The sequence below is a fragment of the Narcine bancroftii genome, chromosome 5 (genome assembly GCF_036971445.1).
Source record: "Narcine bancroftii isolate sNarBan1 chromosome 5, sNarBan1.hap1, whole genome shotgun sequence".
Classification (NCBI taxonomy): Eukaryota; Metazoa; Chordata; class Chondrichthyes; order Torpediniformes; family Narcinidae; genus Narcine; species Narcine bancroftii.
This window is the reverse complement of record NC_091473.1, coordinates 41,919,826-41,936,243: the sequence shown is the minus strand read 5'-3', so window position 1 is coordinate 41,936,243 and position 16,418 is coordinate 41,919,826. Positions and strand designations below refer to the sequence as shown.

Below are 16,418 nucleotides of genomic sequence, written 5' to 3'. Positions count from 1 at the left end.
ATTGGGAATAATGACAGAATTTTGTTCTTTATGTTCTATTTCCCTCTGTAAAATCAAGGAAGTGATGCTTCAGTTATATTGGGCACAGATGAGACACATCCAGACTGTTTACTTATGAGACTATCTGGTACACTGTCCAGCAAGCAATTCACAGATGGTTTTACTTGTATAACATGAAGAACAAGTGAATTGACAATTTGTACTAGAGAGGAGATTGTTTGAAACACACATAATAGGACTTTAGATGAATTGTAGTTCCCTAATAAATTTCACTAAAGGGAATCAACAACTTACTTACCTTTAACCTTCTACGATTCATTCGCACATACCAGTTTGTGAGCATGTCCACAAATTTGACTAGTCTGGGCACCACAGTGTAGAGTCTGTATGCTTAAATTAAGAAAAACAAGTTGTGTTAAAAGACATCCAAACTAATTGTATATTTTAAACATTTTCATTAAACAATATCATGCTCATTATCTTCAATTTGATATGCTACAATGCTACAAAGCAAATTGTGGTTAAAGATTAGAAAAGCAGGTGTAAGGCAGTGTTACAAGCCCAGAGGACTCCAAAGCCCAGCAGCAATAGAAATTCATCAAGACAATGGTTACCTAAACAAAAGTTGCTTTTAATTTTCTTTAAACATAAAAACGAATCTGCTCTATAGTAACCCTCTGAAAAGGTTTACTATACTGAAATTTGTTTTTGTGAATCAGGGCATATTCATCTGCTAACCTAGCCATTTGTTGCCATGTCCCCATGACTTTCCATTCCAGGTATAATTTGATCTAATTGGGAACACACCTTTTAATTTCCTCAATTAATATTAATTCTTTTAATCTGTCAACATCATTATTTATTCCTTTTGAGGTGCACAAATGGTCAAAACATACAGATTTTCCTAGAGCATAATCCATACAAGATTGGTTCCATGTTTTCACCATACTCTTAAATTTTTGTCTATATGCTTCGGAACCAACTTCTAAGCTTTCAATACTGCTTGTTCAACATTATCATAATTTGCCACTTGCTCTGTAGTCAAACTAGAGTATGCAATTTCTGTTTTTCCCTTCAATACACTTTGGAGCATAAGAGGCCATTTTTCTTTTGGCCTCCTTGAGCTCTCAGCAACCTTTTCAGAACATTGAAAATATTTATCTATATCTCTCTCATCGAAAAGAAGAATTAGATTTACCTCTCTGCTAGCCAAAACCTCTCCCCAGGAGTTACAGCCTCAATTCTCTTACCTCCCTTCTTCTGAATTTTTAACTTCTCTAATTGAAACCGCCCTTCTCTTGCAATTTTCTCCAAGTCAATTTTTTTCTTTCATCATCCTCGCTCCATTTTTCAGCTACCTCAAACTCATATATCCTCAGTTCTTCATCCTTCTCCATTTTCATCTTCCTCTTCCTCATATTTTTGTTTCTGCAATTCAAACTCCCATTTCTCTCTTTCATCTACCACCCTCCATTTCTCTCTTTCTTCTTCCACCCTCCATTTCTCCAATTCCAATTCAAAAGATCTATCATCCGGAAAATTGTCTTCCCTCGCCTATATATTTCACTATAAATCCACTATAATTGTATTTTCTTCATCCAATATTTGACCAGCCAGCTTTAATGCCTTAGAAATAACCATCAGTTCCTCTTTTCTCTTGCTTTGCAGGTGATGGTTGCAACATAAATGTACTAACATCCATTGTTGCTGTTTTTCCACACACACAAGCTTTAAATTAGTTTGGAAAAACCAAACTAGTTGATTAACTAATAACTAATAAATCACAAAAACTCCAAATATTTCAATCTGAAAAGGATGATTCCCCACTTTGTTACAAGCCCAGAGGACTCCAAAACCCAGCAATAGAAATTCACCAAGACAATGGTTACTTAAACAAAAATTGCTTTTAATTTTCTTTAAACATAAAAACAATATCAAACTTTAATTTATAAATATATGCTTCATCTTAACTCCGTTTGTTAAATATATGCATTTAAGTTTGATTTAAATATGTTTTTTAAGTCTGATATCTTAGTATTAATTATTTTTCTTTTTGTTAGTATTTTAATCGGTTATGTTTTTGTTTTTTTTTGTAAGTGGGTTTTTTTTCTCACATATATTATTAACTTTATTAATTCTTCACTCTTTATTTTGGGGGGAAAGGGGGGGTTGGACTAATTTGAGTCAGGTTATTATAATGTAATAATTATTGGGGAGGGTATAGTTTATTTAGATTACTGATATTGTATTGTAATTTTATTATTTTATTCTTAATTTTTTTTAATGTAATCCTATATGTTATTCATGTTATAAAATCTTAAATAAAGTTTAAAAAAAAACTTTAATTTATTACTATTAACTTAGCCTAACTTAACCCCCTTTTAATTCTAAGTGCATGTGTATATGTTCAGAAAAGTTCTTTGTTTCACAGTCCAATCATTCACTTCTCACTTCTCCAAGTTCATCGGAACCAGACAATTCTTATACTGTGTACATAATTCAACATTCATACATCTCCACCAGACTCTGGTGCTTGAAGTTAAATGGTTACAGCTCAGGAAGGTTCTTTCTGGTTTCATAAAGATATTTGTTGCTCATTGGACACACACAAATTGATTTCCACTGATCAGTCACTTCAGTGTCTTGCTGAAGGAACTTGCCCCATCATGGGTTTTCCAAATGATAACCTCTTCTTCCAGGTCACCACAGAGTTCCTCTTGTTTCCTTTATTTCAGGTGAAACACTCTAGCTACCCATTTCCTATTGTAAGCATAACAAGGGTTTTCAACTTAGAACTCACAACCCGTCTTCAAAATGGGGTTTTCTCCAAGTCTGCCAGCTTGCCATGTTGCAGCCTCAAAAAGTTACTACAGAAGTGACTTCTCTTTCTTTCTCTCAGAGAAGAATCCTGTTTGTTCTTTTCTCTCTCTGCTTGTAAAAAACCAAAACCTCTCCCCAAGTCTCCTAACCCAACCTTTGAAAGGTCTCATCACCACTCAAGCCTGGACTTTTCCATTTGCACCTGCTTTGGAAATTCTTTCCAAAGCAGTTCCATCATCTTATGCAAAGCCAGCCAGAGCCTAAATGTCCAGCTTCACCAAAGCTCTTGCATTTTAAATGAGATGTCTTTTGTGAAGTGTTAAAAATTTCTTTTAAAGACATATTTATTCATAACCATATTAACATAACCGTAACAGCAGTCTCAAAAAAGTGGTCAAAGCTGCTTAACTTTTTAAGGGAGCAGCAAAATGAATGAATATTAGGTCAATACTTTCAGAATGTGGCATATTTATGGTTACCTTCCATTTCTGCTTTGAAAAATTGGTTTAGGGATTGTGTAAATGAAAGCATCCATTTATCCATGATGTTGTCACTCTCCTCAACTGCACTTTCATTGAAAAGAAATTGAATACCCTCTTCCTGAAATGAGAAACCAACAGTTCACATATAATTTACCAACATCTGATTATTAAATTAAGCATTGCAATGTATTTCAGCATTTTATTATGCACACTATTTGTGGATATACATATTCCTGTACCTTCTGCAATCTCTGAATATTCTGAATAAGGAATCTGTATGCATTGTACCAAGGTAGGAAGACATCCTTGAGAACATCTCTCACTCCTTCTTCTTTAAACCGTAAATTTTCTGCTCTTACAACAGGGGAGTTAATAAGGTACAGCCTGCAAAAAAAAACTAATTTATGGAAAACTGCATTTTTTCCAACAATAAAGTTACATGATGCTAGGTTTTCCAAAATATATTTAAAATGTAATAAAAATAAATTGCAAATTTGCTTTTGATATGAAATTTACATTGTAATATGTATGCAATTTGAAATAGTCACAGAAGGCATTCACTGCAGATTTACCATCTACAAATGTGCATTCAAGTGACAAAATAGACAGAATAATTTTCCAAATATAAACTGTTAGACCCTGAAAATTTGAAATCAAAATTTTGATGAAAGATGAATGACAAGAAATGTTAACTGTTTCTCTCAAAACTGTTGCTGTCTGACCTGTTATGAATTTGAAGAACTGTATATTAATTCAGATTTCTACCATCAGATCATGTGCCATTTTCACCTCTGATTGTGTATAATTTTACCTTCCAAATCATTAAAATTCAATTAAACACATTGTTAAACGATTAAAACAAATATATCAAGTTTGATAAAGTATATAATTAGTTCTAATAATGCAATGTTTTCAGCTAAACTTCTTCACTATTCACGAGTATCCACTGTTTGTAAACAATGCCACTCAATCAAAGAAATAACTATAATCTTTGGGCACATGATGTCAAGTTACATGAAGATTTCAATCACAAGTTCTCAGTTTTATCACTGTTAACAGATTTCCCCTTCTGGGTTACTTCAATGTTTAATGTGGTATGACAGAATACATCCACATAAAGTGCATTATTCACAACTAGGGCAGCATATATTGAAAGTTTTATGTCTTAAAGTAGAAAAAAAATTCAAATTATAGTTTGATACACCATTAAGTAAGCAGTAAGATCGGGAGTTGTCAAAATTGCTATTTTATTGATCAAACCATAAAGGTTTGCAAATTTATTTGTAAAGTTATGATGATAGGTTTGATTTTAAAAATCTCATGTTTTTACACAGTATCTTTATATTTTTGGTACATATCCAATAATAGACAAGGAGAAAGAGGAGTGGTGGGATAAAAGTTATAAAGTTTTGAAAAGATTGTCTAAGCAGTTAAGTCCACGTATGAGACACACAATTAATTTTTGACACCTCATTTGATCAAATGTATGCAAGATGCAGGATGATGGTGACCTGATAATGACAAACATGCAACTTATTTTCTGCTAAAGAATGATATTTTCTGAAAGATACAAGTCATGGGTGATATAATAAAACCACACATCCATCTTACCTCAATGCATCTGCACCATAGGTGTTAACAATGTGAATTGGATCTGGGTAATTCTTCTTACGTTTGCTCATTTTCTGACCATCACTAAGGAAAGGAATACAATTAAATCACAGCAATTACTTATTAAAAATTGTTTGTATTTTTATAATTAATTGCTCGATTTTATTTCAGGCTTCACTGGACAACTGATTCAGATGATAGCAACATCAAACTTAATTTCACGATAAGAATATAAGAAATAGGAGCAGGAGTAGGCCATCCAGCCCATTGAGCCTGCTACACCATTCAATGAGATCATGGCTGATCTGATGATAGGCTCATCTCCACTTACCTGCCTTTTCCCATATCCCTGAATTCACCTACTTTGTGAAAATCAATTCAACCTTGATTTTAATATATTCACGGATTAAATTTAATCCCTCTAGCAATGAAGGCCAACATTCCATTTGCCTTCTTGATAGTCTGCTGCACCTAATATCAACAGCTAATATCCAAACTATAGTCACCTTTGGTCAAACTCCTCTTGGGATTGAAACATTTTGTTGTTGCTTTCAAGATCAATATCAATAAGAAAAATCCAGATGCTTTAAAAATTAGCCCAAAGTGCTAGCTTTTAAACCTATACCTATCTCTGATTAATGAAATGCCTAAAAGGGGACTTTTAGTCACGTTCAACACTGTGGAACACCTTGCCTCCATCTCCTCAAAAAAACCCAATATCTAAATTCCTAAGAACATGGCGCAATTTATCCATAAAGAAAATAAATACCCAGACCTTAATTCTTTATGTGACATTGGAGTCACTAAATTTATTGCCTCTCCCTCAGTGCTCTGAATTGAGAAACACAGAAACATATAAAATAGGTGCAGGAGTAGGCCATTTGGCCCTTCAAGCCTACACCGCCATTCATTTTGATCATGGCTGATCATCCACTCAGTACCCTGTCCCAGCTCTCTCTCCATACCCCCTAATCACAAGTATTAAATCTAACTCTCTCTTAAATATAGCTATGGAACCGGCCTCAATCACTTCCTGTGGCAGAGAATTCCATAAATTCACCACCCTCTGAGTGAAAAAATTCCTCATCTCAGTCCTAAAGGACTTCCCCTTTATCCTTACACTGTGACCCCTGGTTCTCGACTTGCTCAACATTGGGAACAATCTTCCTGCATCTAGCCTGTCAAATCCCTTAAGAATTTTGAAAGTTTCTATTAAATCTCCTCTTAATCGTCTAAACTCCAGCGAGTACAAGCCCAATCATTCTAGCCTTTCTTCATATGCAAGTCCCGCCATCCCTGGTATCAATCTAGTAAACCTTTTCTGCACTCTCTCCATGGCAATTATGTCCTTCCTTAGATAAGGAGACCAAAAGTGAACACAATACTCCAGGTGAGGTCTCACCAAGGCCCTATACAACTACATCAATACCTCTCTGCTCCTGAACTCGAATCCTCTTGATATGAATGCCAACATACCATTCGCCTTTTTTACTGCTTGCTGCAACTGCCTGCCCACTTTTAATGACTGATGCAGAGCAACACCCAGGTCTCTTTGCATCTCCCCTTTTCCTAATTGGATACCATTAAGAGAGTACTCAGCCCTCCTATTCTTTCCTCCAAAGTGGATAACCACACACTTATCCACATTATATTGCATCTGCCATGCATTTGACCACTCACCCAACCTGTCCAAGTCACCCAGCACACTCTTAACAGCCTCTACACAGCTTACAATCCCACCCAGCTTTGTGTCGTCTGCAACTTGGACATGCTGTTTTCTATTTCCTCATCTAAATCATTAATATACATCATAAATAATTGGCATCCTAGCACTGAGCCTTGTGGTACCCCACTAGTAACTGACTGCCATTCCAAAAATGACCCGTTTATTCCTACTCTTTGCTTCCTATCTGTTAACCAATTCTCTATCCTTCTTTTCTTTTTTCTTTTGGCTTGGCTTCGCGGACGAAGATTTATGGAGGGGGTAAAAAAGTCCACGTCAGCTGCAGGCTCGTTTGTGGCTGACCAGTCCGATGCGGGACAGGCAGACACGATTGCAGCGGTTGCAAGGGAAAATTGGTTGGTTGGGGTTGGGTGTTGGGTTTTTCCTCCTTTGCCTTTTGTCAGTGAGGTGGGCTCTGCGGTCTTCTTCAAAGGAGGCTGCTGCCCGCCAAACTGTGAGGCGCCAAGATGCACGGTTTGAGGCGTTATCAGCCCACTGGCGGTGGTCAATGTGGCAGGCACCAAGAGATTTCTTTAGGCAGTCCTTGTACCTTTTCTTTGGTGCACCTCTGTCACGGTGGCCAGTGGAGAGCTCGCCATATAATACGATCTTGGGAAGGCGATGGTCCTCCATTCTGGAGACGTGACCCATCCAGCGCAGCTGGATCTTCAGCAGCGTGGACTCGATGCTGTCGACCTCTGCCATCTCGAGTACCTCGACGTTAGGGGTGTGAGCGCTCCAATGGATGTTGAGGATGGAGCGGAGACAACGCTGGTGGAAGCGTTCTAGGAGCCGTAGGTGGTGCCGGTAGAGGACCCATGATTCGGAGCCGAACAGGAGTGTGGGTATGACAACGGCTCTGTATACGCTTATCTTTGTGAGGTTTTTCAGTTGGTTGTTTTTCCAGACTCTTTTGTGTAGTCTTCCAAAGGCGCTATTTGCCTTGGCGAGTCTGTTGTCTATCTCATTGTCGATCCTTGCATCTGATGAAATGGTGCAGCCAAGATAGGTAAACTGGTTGACCGTTTTGAGTTTTGTGTGCCCGATGGAGATGTGGGGGGGCTGGTAGTCATGGTGGGGAGCTGGCTGATGGAGGACCTCAGTTTTCTTCAGGCTGACTTCCAGGCCAAACATTTTGGCAGTTTCCGCAAAGCAGGACGTCAAGCGCTGAAGAGCTGGCTCTGAATGGGCAACTAAAGCGGCATCATCTGCAAAGAGTAGTTCACGGACAAGTTTCTCTTGTGTCTTGGTGTGAGCTTGCAGGCGCCTCAGATTGAAGAGACTGCCATCCGTGCGGTACCGGGTGTAAACAGCGTCTTCATTGTTGGGGTCTTTCATGGCTTGGTTCAGCATCATGCTGAAGAAGATTGAAAAGAGGGTTGGTGCGAGAACACAGCCTTGCTTCACGCCATTGTTAATGGAGAAGGGTTCAGAGAGCTCATTGCTGTATCTGACCCGACCTTGTTGGTTTTCGTGCAGTTGGATAATCATGTTGAGGAACTTTGGGGGACATCCGATGCGCTCTAGTATTTGCCAAAGCCCTTTCCTGCTCACGGTGTCGAAGGCTTTGGTGAGGTCAACAAAGGTGATGTAGAGTCCTTTGTTTTGTTCTCTGCACTTTTCTTGGAGCTGTCTGAGGGCAAAGACCATGTCAGTGGTTCCTCTGTTTGCGCGAAAGCCGCACTGTGATTCTGGGAGAATATTCTCAGCGACACTAGGTATTATTCTATTTAGTAGAATCCTAGCGAAGATTTTGCCTGCAATGGAGAGCAACGTGATTCCCCTGTAGTTTGAGCAGTCTGATTTCTCGCCTTTGTTTTTGTACAGGGTGATGATGGTGGCATCACGAAGATCCTGAGGCAGTTTACCTTGGTCCCAACAAAGCTTGAAAAACTCATGCAGTTTGGCATGCAGAGTTTTGCCGCCAGCCTTCCAGAATCCCCCCAGAAGTCTGGAAGGCTAACCAATTCTCTATCCACCTCAATACCATATCCCCTATACCGTGTTCTTTAAATTTGTATAGTAATATCCTGTGTGGGACCTTATCAAAAGCCTTCTGAAAATCCAGGTAAACCACATCTACTGGTTCTGCCCTATCCACTCTACTCGTTACATCCTCAAAAAATTCAATAAGATTAGTCAGACACAATTTTCCCTTCATAAAACCATGCTAGCTCTGACCAATTAATTCACCACTTTCCAGATGTGCCACAATCACATCTTTAATAACATTTTCCCCACTACCGATGTCAAGCTAACCAGTCTATAATTCCCTGATTTCTCTTTCCCTCCCTTTTTAAAAAGTGGAGTTACATTAACCACCCTCCAGTCCTCAGGAACTACTCCAGAATCTAAAGAGTTTTGAAAAATTATCAACAATGCATCCACTATTTCATGGGCTACTTCCTTTAGCACTCTTGGATACAGACCATCTGGCCCTGTGGACTTGTCTGCCTTTAATCCCTTCAATTTATCCAACACCACCTCATAACTTACACTTATTTTCCCCAGTCCTTCCGTCACATTAGCCCCATGGTCCCCTATTGTTTCCTGAAGATTATTCATATTTTCCCTAGTGAAGACCGAACTAAAGTAGTTATTTAATTGGTCTGCCATGTCCTTGTTCCCCATGACCAATTCACCTGTTTCTGACTGCAAGGGAGCCACATTTGTCTTTACTAGTCTCTTTCTCTTTACATATCTATAAAAACTTCTGCAATAATTTTTTATGTTCCCATCCAACTTTCTCTCATAATCTCTTTTGGCTTTCCTGATTAATCCCTTTGTCTTCCTCTGTAGAACTCTGAATTTCTCCCAATCCTCTGGTATTCTGTCTTTCCTGACTAGTCTATACGCTTCCTCTTTACACTTGATACTCTCCCTGATTACCTTTGTTATCCAAGGATGTACTACCCTCCTTGAGTTATTCTTTTTCCAAACCGGGATGAACAAATGCTGTTATTTCATCCAGGTGATCCTTAAATGCTTGCCATTGCCTTTCTACAGTTAATCCTTTAAGTAACATTTGCCAATCTAACTTAATCAATTCGCGTCTCATTCCCTCAAAGTCACCCTTCTTTTAAGTTCAGAACCTGAGTTACAGAATTAACCCTGTCACTTCCCATCATATTGTTCCACCATATTGTGGTCACTCTTGCCCAAAGGGCTTCGCACAACAAGATTGTTAACTAACCCTTCCTCATTACTCAGAACCCAGTCTAGTATGGCCTGTTCCCTCGTTGGTTCTTCAACATACTGGGTTAGAAAATTATCCCGTATACCTTCTAAGAAATCATCCTCATCAGTACCCTTACCAATTTGATTCATCCAGTCTATATGGAGATTAAAGTCACCCATTATAACTGCCTTGCCTTTGTTGCACGCATTTCCAATTTCCTGTTTAATGCCATCCCCAACCTCTCTACTACTGTTAGGTAGTCTATATACAACTCCCACTAACATCTTCTGCCCCCTTGCATTTTGCAGCTCTACCCACAATGATTTCACATCATTCAAGCTAACATCCTTCCTTTCTATTGCTTTTAACTCCTCTCTAACCAACAATGCTACCCCACCTCCTTTTCCTTTCTGTCTGTCCCTCCTGAATATTGAAAATCCATGAATGTTAAGCTCCCAGCCTTGGTCCCTTTGAAGTCATGTCTCTGTGATCCCAACTATATCATAGTCATTTACAGCTATCTGCACATTCAAATCATCCACCTTATTACGAATACTCCTTACATTAAGACACAAGGCCTTCAAGCTTGTTTTTACCAGTGCCTTAACCCTATCACCATTATGCTGTAAAGTGACCCTTTTACATTTTTGCCCTGAGGTTATCTGCCTGCCTCTTTTGCTTTTCACCCTCCTATCTCCGACTTCTTCCCTCATGCTAAACCACTCTGTCTCTCTACTCCTGATCCCATCCCCTTGCCACATTAGTTTAAACCTTCCCTAACAGCAATACCAAACACTCTTCCAAGGGCATTGAGAAAACATTGATGGTCTTGGCATCCTGTTGTAAGCCAGAAATAGATTGCTGGTTTCCATCCATGGAGAATGACAAAAAAGAAACTGGGCTTTATTCAAGAGACACAAGTGACTCTATATGATGGAATCTGAAGGAAAAAACAATCTGCTGAAGGAATTTGCTTGGTCGAAAAGCATCGGAGAAAGCAAAAGAATGGTTGGTGTTTTGGGTCGAAACTCTTATGATGTATGACCTGCTGAGATCCTCCATCATGCCATTTTTGCCACCTTTTCAGAATCTGCAGTTTTGTGTCTCTTCCATCTTCAAACCTGCTCAGGAACCATCTCTTCCTCTCATTTGAACACTATCTTTAACCATTATATACTCTTGTCCTTTGTCAGTCATTCTCAAGATGATTGACAAACTTTTAGGACTGCCTATTACCCCCAAAAAAATTCAAGCACAATTTAATTACTGTGGGATCCTACAATAAATAGATCATTTCACTCATTATTTTACAATGATTCTTCATAAATATTTGAAGAGTTATTTATTGAACAATCTGAGGGTTAAAGTGAGTTCGTCAAGTTCATATTTTAGACTCCTTGTCCTTCAGTTTCCCCCCCCATCCCATTGATCCCACCAACTCACCAATACTTCCCCACAATTTCACAAGTATCCACATAAATGGAGATTACTGAATGAGCAAGCTCACAAGGAAACATCACCACCTATAAGTTCTCCTCCAACATGTGCATCTTTCTCACCCCTTCATTATTTTTGGATATAAATCCTGAACCTGAACTGTCCACTCACTGTCAGAGTACCACAACCCAAACCAAAATGTTTCAAAAATGTGACCATTATCACTTTCACTTGGGGAATTAAGTATGGGCAAGAATTGCTGGCTTGCCAGTAACACCCACACCACATTCATTAATTTAAAACATCTAAAATAATCCTGTATTATCGCAGCACTACTTTAAGGCAACAACCAACAACTAAGCTTTCAAGAAATTGTTACAACTTGCACAGGTTCTGCTAGAGAATCAGCTGAAAACTTGATCACTTATTCTCAAATGATCCACGTTTAAGACCAAAAGAAAATCTTTCAAATCACGTTTTCATCATAAACAGTTATATTGTTGAAATAAATATTTATTTCGAGAGAACATAGCAAATGCTAAGAGTTCAAACTGTAATTTTAATGATTATTAATGAATATTAGAAACTCTCACCTTGCCAGTACGAGTCCATTTACTATCACATTCCTGAAAGGTGGTTTGCCAAACAGAGCTGTAGACAGCACCAATAGCGTATAAAACCTAAGTAAACAAGTTCATACACTTAGCAAACCGTAGCAATTTTTCAATTAAATTATTTTATTCCCAAGTGAAATGCAATATTTTAAGATAAATTAGAACATAGAACACTGCAGCACAGTACAGGCCCTTCAGCCCTCAATGTTGTGCCAACCCATATATTTCTTAAAATAAAATACTAAACCCTCCCTACCCCATAACCTATTTTACTTCCATCCATCTGGCTATCTGATTCTCTTAAATGCCCCTAATGTTTCAGTCTCCACCACCATCCCTGGCAAGGCATTCTAGGCACCCACAACTCTGTGGAAAAAACTTACCCCTGATGTCTCTCCTAAATTTCCCTCCCTTCACTTTGGTGTTTGCTATTCCTGTCCTGGGAAACAGGCAATGTCCACCCATCTATGTCTCTCAATCTTGTTGACCTCTATTAAGACTTCTCTTATCCTTCTACGCTCCAAAGGAAAAAGTCCAAGCTCTGCTAATCTTGCCTCATAAGACTTATTTTCCCATCCAGTTAACATCTGGTAAATCTCCTCTGCACCCTCTCCATAGCTTCTACATCCTTCCTGCAATGCATTTACCAGAACTGAACACAATACTCTAAGTGTGGTCTCACCAGAGATTTGTAGAGTTGCAACATGACTTCTCTACCTTGAACTCAGTCCCCATGGGACTTCTTAATTATCCTATCAAACTGTATGGTGACCTTGAGGGATGTATGGACTTGGACCCCAAGATTCCTCTGTTCATCTATACTCTTAAGTAACCGACTATTAGCCCTGTACTCAGCCTTCTGGTTTGTCCTTCCAAAATCCAAAATGCATCACCTCATACTTACCCAGATTGAACTCCATCTGCCACTTTTCTGCCCAATTCCGCATCCTGTCTCTATCCTTTTGTGACCTTTAACAACCTTCAGCTCCATCCACAACTCTATCCTTTGTATCATCCACAAACTTACTGACCCATCCTTCTGCCTCTTCATTCAAGTAATTTTTTTTTAAATCACAAAATGCAGGGGTACCAGAACAGATCCTTGCGGTACTCTACTAGTCACTGACCTCCAGAGAGAATACTTTCCTTCCACTACGACTCTCTGTTTTCTACCTGCAAGTCTCTTTTTTTTAATTCACACAGCTAATGTTCCATGGATCCCATACCTCAAGACTTTCTGAACGAATTTCTCATAGGGGACATTGTCAAATGCCTTACTAAAATCAATGGCAGGAGGGAGTAGGGAGAGAGACTGGGAAAGGAGTTTAAAAAAAATCTATGTAAGCAAAGTCTACCACCCTACCCTCATTAGTTAGGCTTGTGAGGCAAAAGCCTCACAAAAGCAAAAGCCATGCTAACTATCCTTGAGTAGACTGTACATGTCCAAATGCTCATAATCCTTAAAAATTGTCTACGATAGTTTGCACACCATGGACATAAGATTTACTGGTCAATAATTCCTAGGATTCTCCCCATTTCCTTTTTTTAAACAAGGGGACTATATTTTCCATTCTCCAATCCTCAAGCATCTCCCCCGCGGCCAAAGAGGACTCTCAAGTTAGATCATTGCTACTGCCTAAGCTATTTCTTTCTTCACTTCCCACAGCAACCTCGGGTATATCACATCTGGCCCCAGGGACTTATCAACCTTAATGATTTTAAGAAGATCCAACACTTCTTCTTCCTTAATCTCAACAATGACCAGCACACAAGCCTGTTCTATTCCAACCTCGCCCTGATTAAGGTTCTTTTATTCTGAAACAAATTATTCATTTAGGACCTCCCTAACCTCCAGGCACATGTTGCTTCCTTTATCCTTTAGCAGCCCAACCTTCATTTTTGTCATCCTTCTGCTCCACATACACATAGAGCACCTTGCGATTCTCCTTAATCCTACAAGCCAAGGCCTTCTCATGCTCCCTTTGAGCTCTCCTAAGTCCTTTCTTAAGCTCTTTCATGGCTACCATATACTTCTCATGAGCTATTCCTTTTCCTGCTTCCTATATCTAATATATGCTTCTTTCTTCCTCTTGACCAGCTGCCTCACCTGTTTTGTCAACCATGGTTCCCTTTTCCTACCATCTTTTCCTTGCCCCAGCGGGGCAAACCCATACTGAACCCAGAACAATTGGTCCTGAAACTTCATCCTTTGAACATGTTTTCAATTTACTCTCACAAGTCCCTTTCTCATCCCATTATAATTAGCCCTTCCCCAATTAAGCACTTTCCCATTGTGTGCTTTTATTCTTTTCCATAGCTATGCTAAAGCTCAAAGAGTTGTGTTCACTCTCATCAAAATGACCCCCCACAGAGAGATCCGTCACGTGACTAGGTTCATTACCCAGAACCAGATCCAGTATGACCTTTTCTCTTGTCGGCTGGTCCACATATTCTGTCTGGAATCCTTCTTGAACACACCTGACACATTCAGCCCCATCCATCCCTCTGGTAGTAAAGAGGTGCCAGTCAATATTAGGGAAGTTGAAATCATCCATAACTACAAGCCTGTATTTCCTGTACAATTCCAAAATTTGTCTACTTATTTGCTCATTAGTGTCCCACAGGCTATTTTGGGGACCATATACTACTCCCAGCGCAGTGATTGTTTCCTTCCTATTTCTGACGCATCCACACCAACTCAGTGGACACTCCCTCTACAGCCTCCCTCCCTTTCTATAGCTGTGATACTATCCCCGACCAATAATGCTACTTCCCCCACCACCCCATGATGAATGTACTATGATTAATCCTTAGTTTAATATTAAAACTATATTTTATTTATATATGGGTTAATGTTAGTTTGGGAAGACAGGGCTCATTTACGTTCAACAGAGACATGGTTTTTTGCAGCTGTGAGCAGACTTCAGCACAAAGGCAACACGTTAGCATTTTAAAAAACACATGGTTCTTTGAGATGAAAGACAGAAGCTGGTTTGAGATGAAAATGGCTGCTGATTGAAATAAGAGAACTTATATGAATGCTCTGGGAAGAGCAGACTCACTGAGGCATAGTTGGACTTGCATGCTTTTAGCACATGTGTCAAAAGTCCTTATGAACTTCAAAGATAAAAATTATGTCACATACCATGTGACATGAAAGATTTGCAAGAAATATATTATTGAAATGAGAGGCAAAGTAGTCTGTTTAAGGAAACTCACCATTCTGTTCAGATGCAGAACTGACCAGCAGTAATTTTTCCTGCAAAAAAAAAGGGGAAAAGCTGCCTTTGTGTTACTCCTAACAGAAGGGGAACACAGATTAAGTAGCTTCAAAAGAGAAGCCTACTTATGACTGTCTCTTTGAGATAAAGAGGACAGTTTAATCGTTTGGAAAACAGATTCCAAAGTCTTCATTCAAAAGAAGATTTGATCCTGGAAAGACAGGACTTGTATTATCCTTTTCATAGGAAATGCATATATATGGTCAGAAGATGGTCATTCCAGCTTGAAGAATATCTCTCAAGAACAACTCATCGAAATAATTGTGAGTTTAAAGAGGCTTAAAGATATGATGTTTAAAAGAGCTTTATAATAATTTCTGAACTAAAAATTTAAGATCTTCAAGTGGCCCTCTACCAGCGTCACTCACCCCCAACTACAGAGAGATGGTGTCGGAGGAGAACCTGGTACTGGTTCTCAAAGAGACAGTCATAAGTAGGCTTCTCTTTTGAAACTACTTAATCTGTGTCCCCCTTCTGTTAGAAGTCACACATGCACAATACAGCAAAGCACAAACCACAAGTCATGGAGAAGTTGAAGACTTCCACCTCAGTGCCGGACAATGAAGAGTAGGGCTCCAGAGGAAGATCTGGCACCAAAGAACAACAACAGGAAGGAGGTAATTAAAGGAAATAAGATTATTTCACAGAATAAAGTAGATTTATCTAGGAGGTCACGTGATGAGGTGTGTCGACCCCCAGAGCTGCTGGACAAGAAGAATAAAAAACGGCTCAAAAGTCAAAGAAGTAAAAAAAATGACAAAAACAAATAAAGAACATCAATCAACCTCAGGCAGCCAACGATGTGAGAGGAACAACTGGCATCCAATCGAGCCCACCTGGTGGAGGCCAAAGTGATGACATCAAGTCCAGGCCAGGGAGGCCACGTCAACGGATGTCCGACCTGCCAAGGATGAACAAGACTTGCCCAAGATGACAGCGAGAGATGAAACCAACCTGGGGAGGAGAGATGGCGTGGTCTCCAGCCGAGCATCGGGAGATGAAGGGCCCATAGATGGATCCGAGTTTTGGAACATGGCGTGTGTCACCCAAAAGTCAACAAACGAAGTGTGCCCGGGAGCGCAGTACGATGGGTGGTGGGAGCAATTCACCTGGAGATGCAGAAGACCTCAGCCCTGCGTTGGGAGATGATTCCAGCGGCAACCCTAGCGAGGCTGATCGCAAACAGGAGGCAGGATGCAGCATCGAGTGAGAATCACAGGGAGAACCTGGGATGCACTGTAGCAGCAAGCTGGCATTGTCAAGAGGGGGAGG

At 39.5% G+C, this 16,418-nt stretch overlaps 1 protein-coding gene across 5 annotated transcripts in view; it reads right to left on the bottom strand.

The window, feature by feature from the left end:
- The window catches only part of iars1 (isoleucyl-tRNA synthetase 1), a 177,456-nt gene that overhangs the window by 66,703 nt on the left and 94,335 nt on the right, over nucleotides 1-16,418 (bottom strand). For all 5 annotated transcript variants that reach the window (XR_011357488.1, XM_069937263.1, XM_069937264.1 and 2 more), the window contains 5 exons: nucleotides 11,845-11,931; nucleotides 4,914-4,997; nucleotides 3,542-3,686; nucleotides 3,300-3,420; nucleotides 299-390 (listed from right to left, as the gene is read on the bottom strand). Coding sequence is in view for 4 of the 5 variants with exons in the window: in XM_069937263.1 (XP_069793364.1) it covers nucleotides 299-390; nucleotides 3,300-3,420; nucleotides 3,542-3,686; nucleotides 4,914-4,997; nucleotides 11,845-11,931 (529 nt within the window). In the remaining variant the exon portion in view is untranslated. The remainder of the gene's footprint in view (nucleotides 1-298; nucleotides 391-3,299; nucleotides 3,421-3,541; nucleotides 3,687-4,913; nucleotides 4,998-11,844; nucleotides 11,932-16,418) is intronic.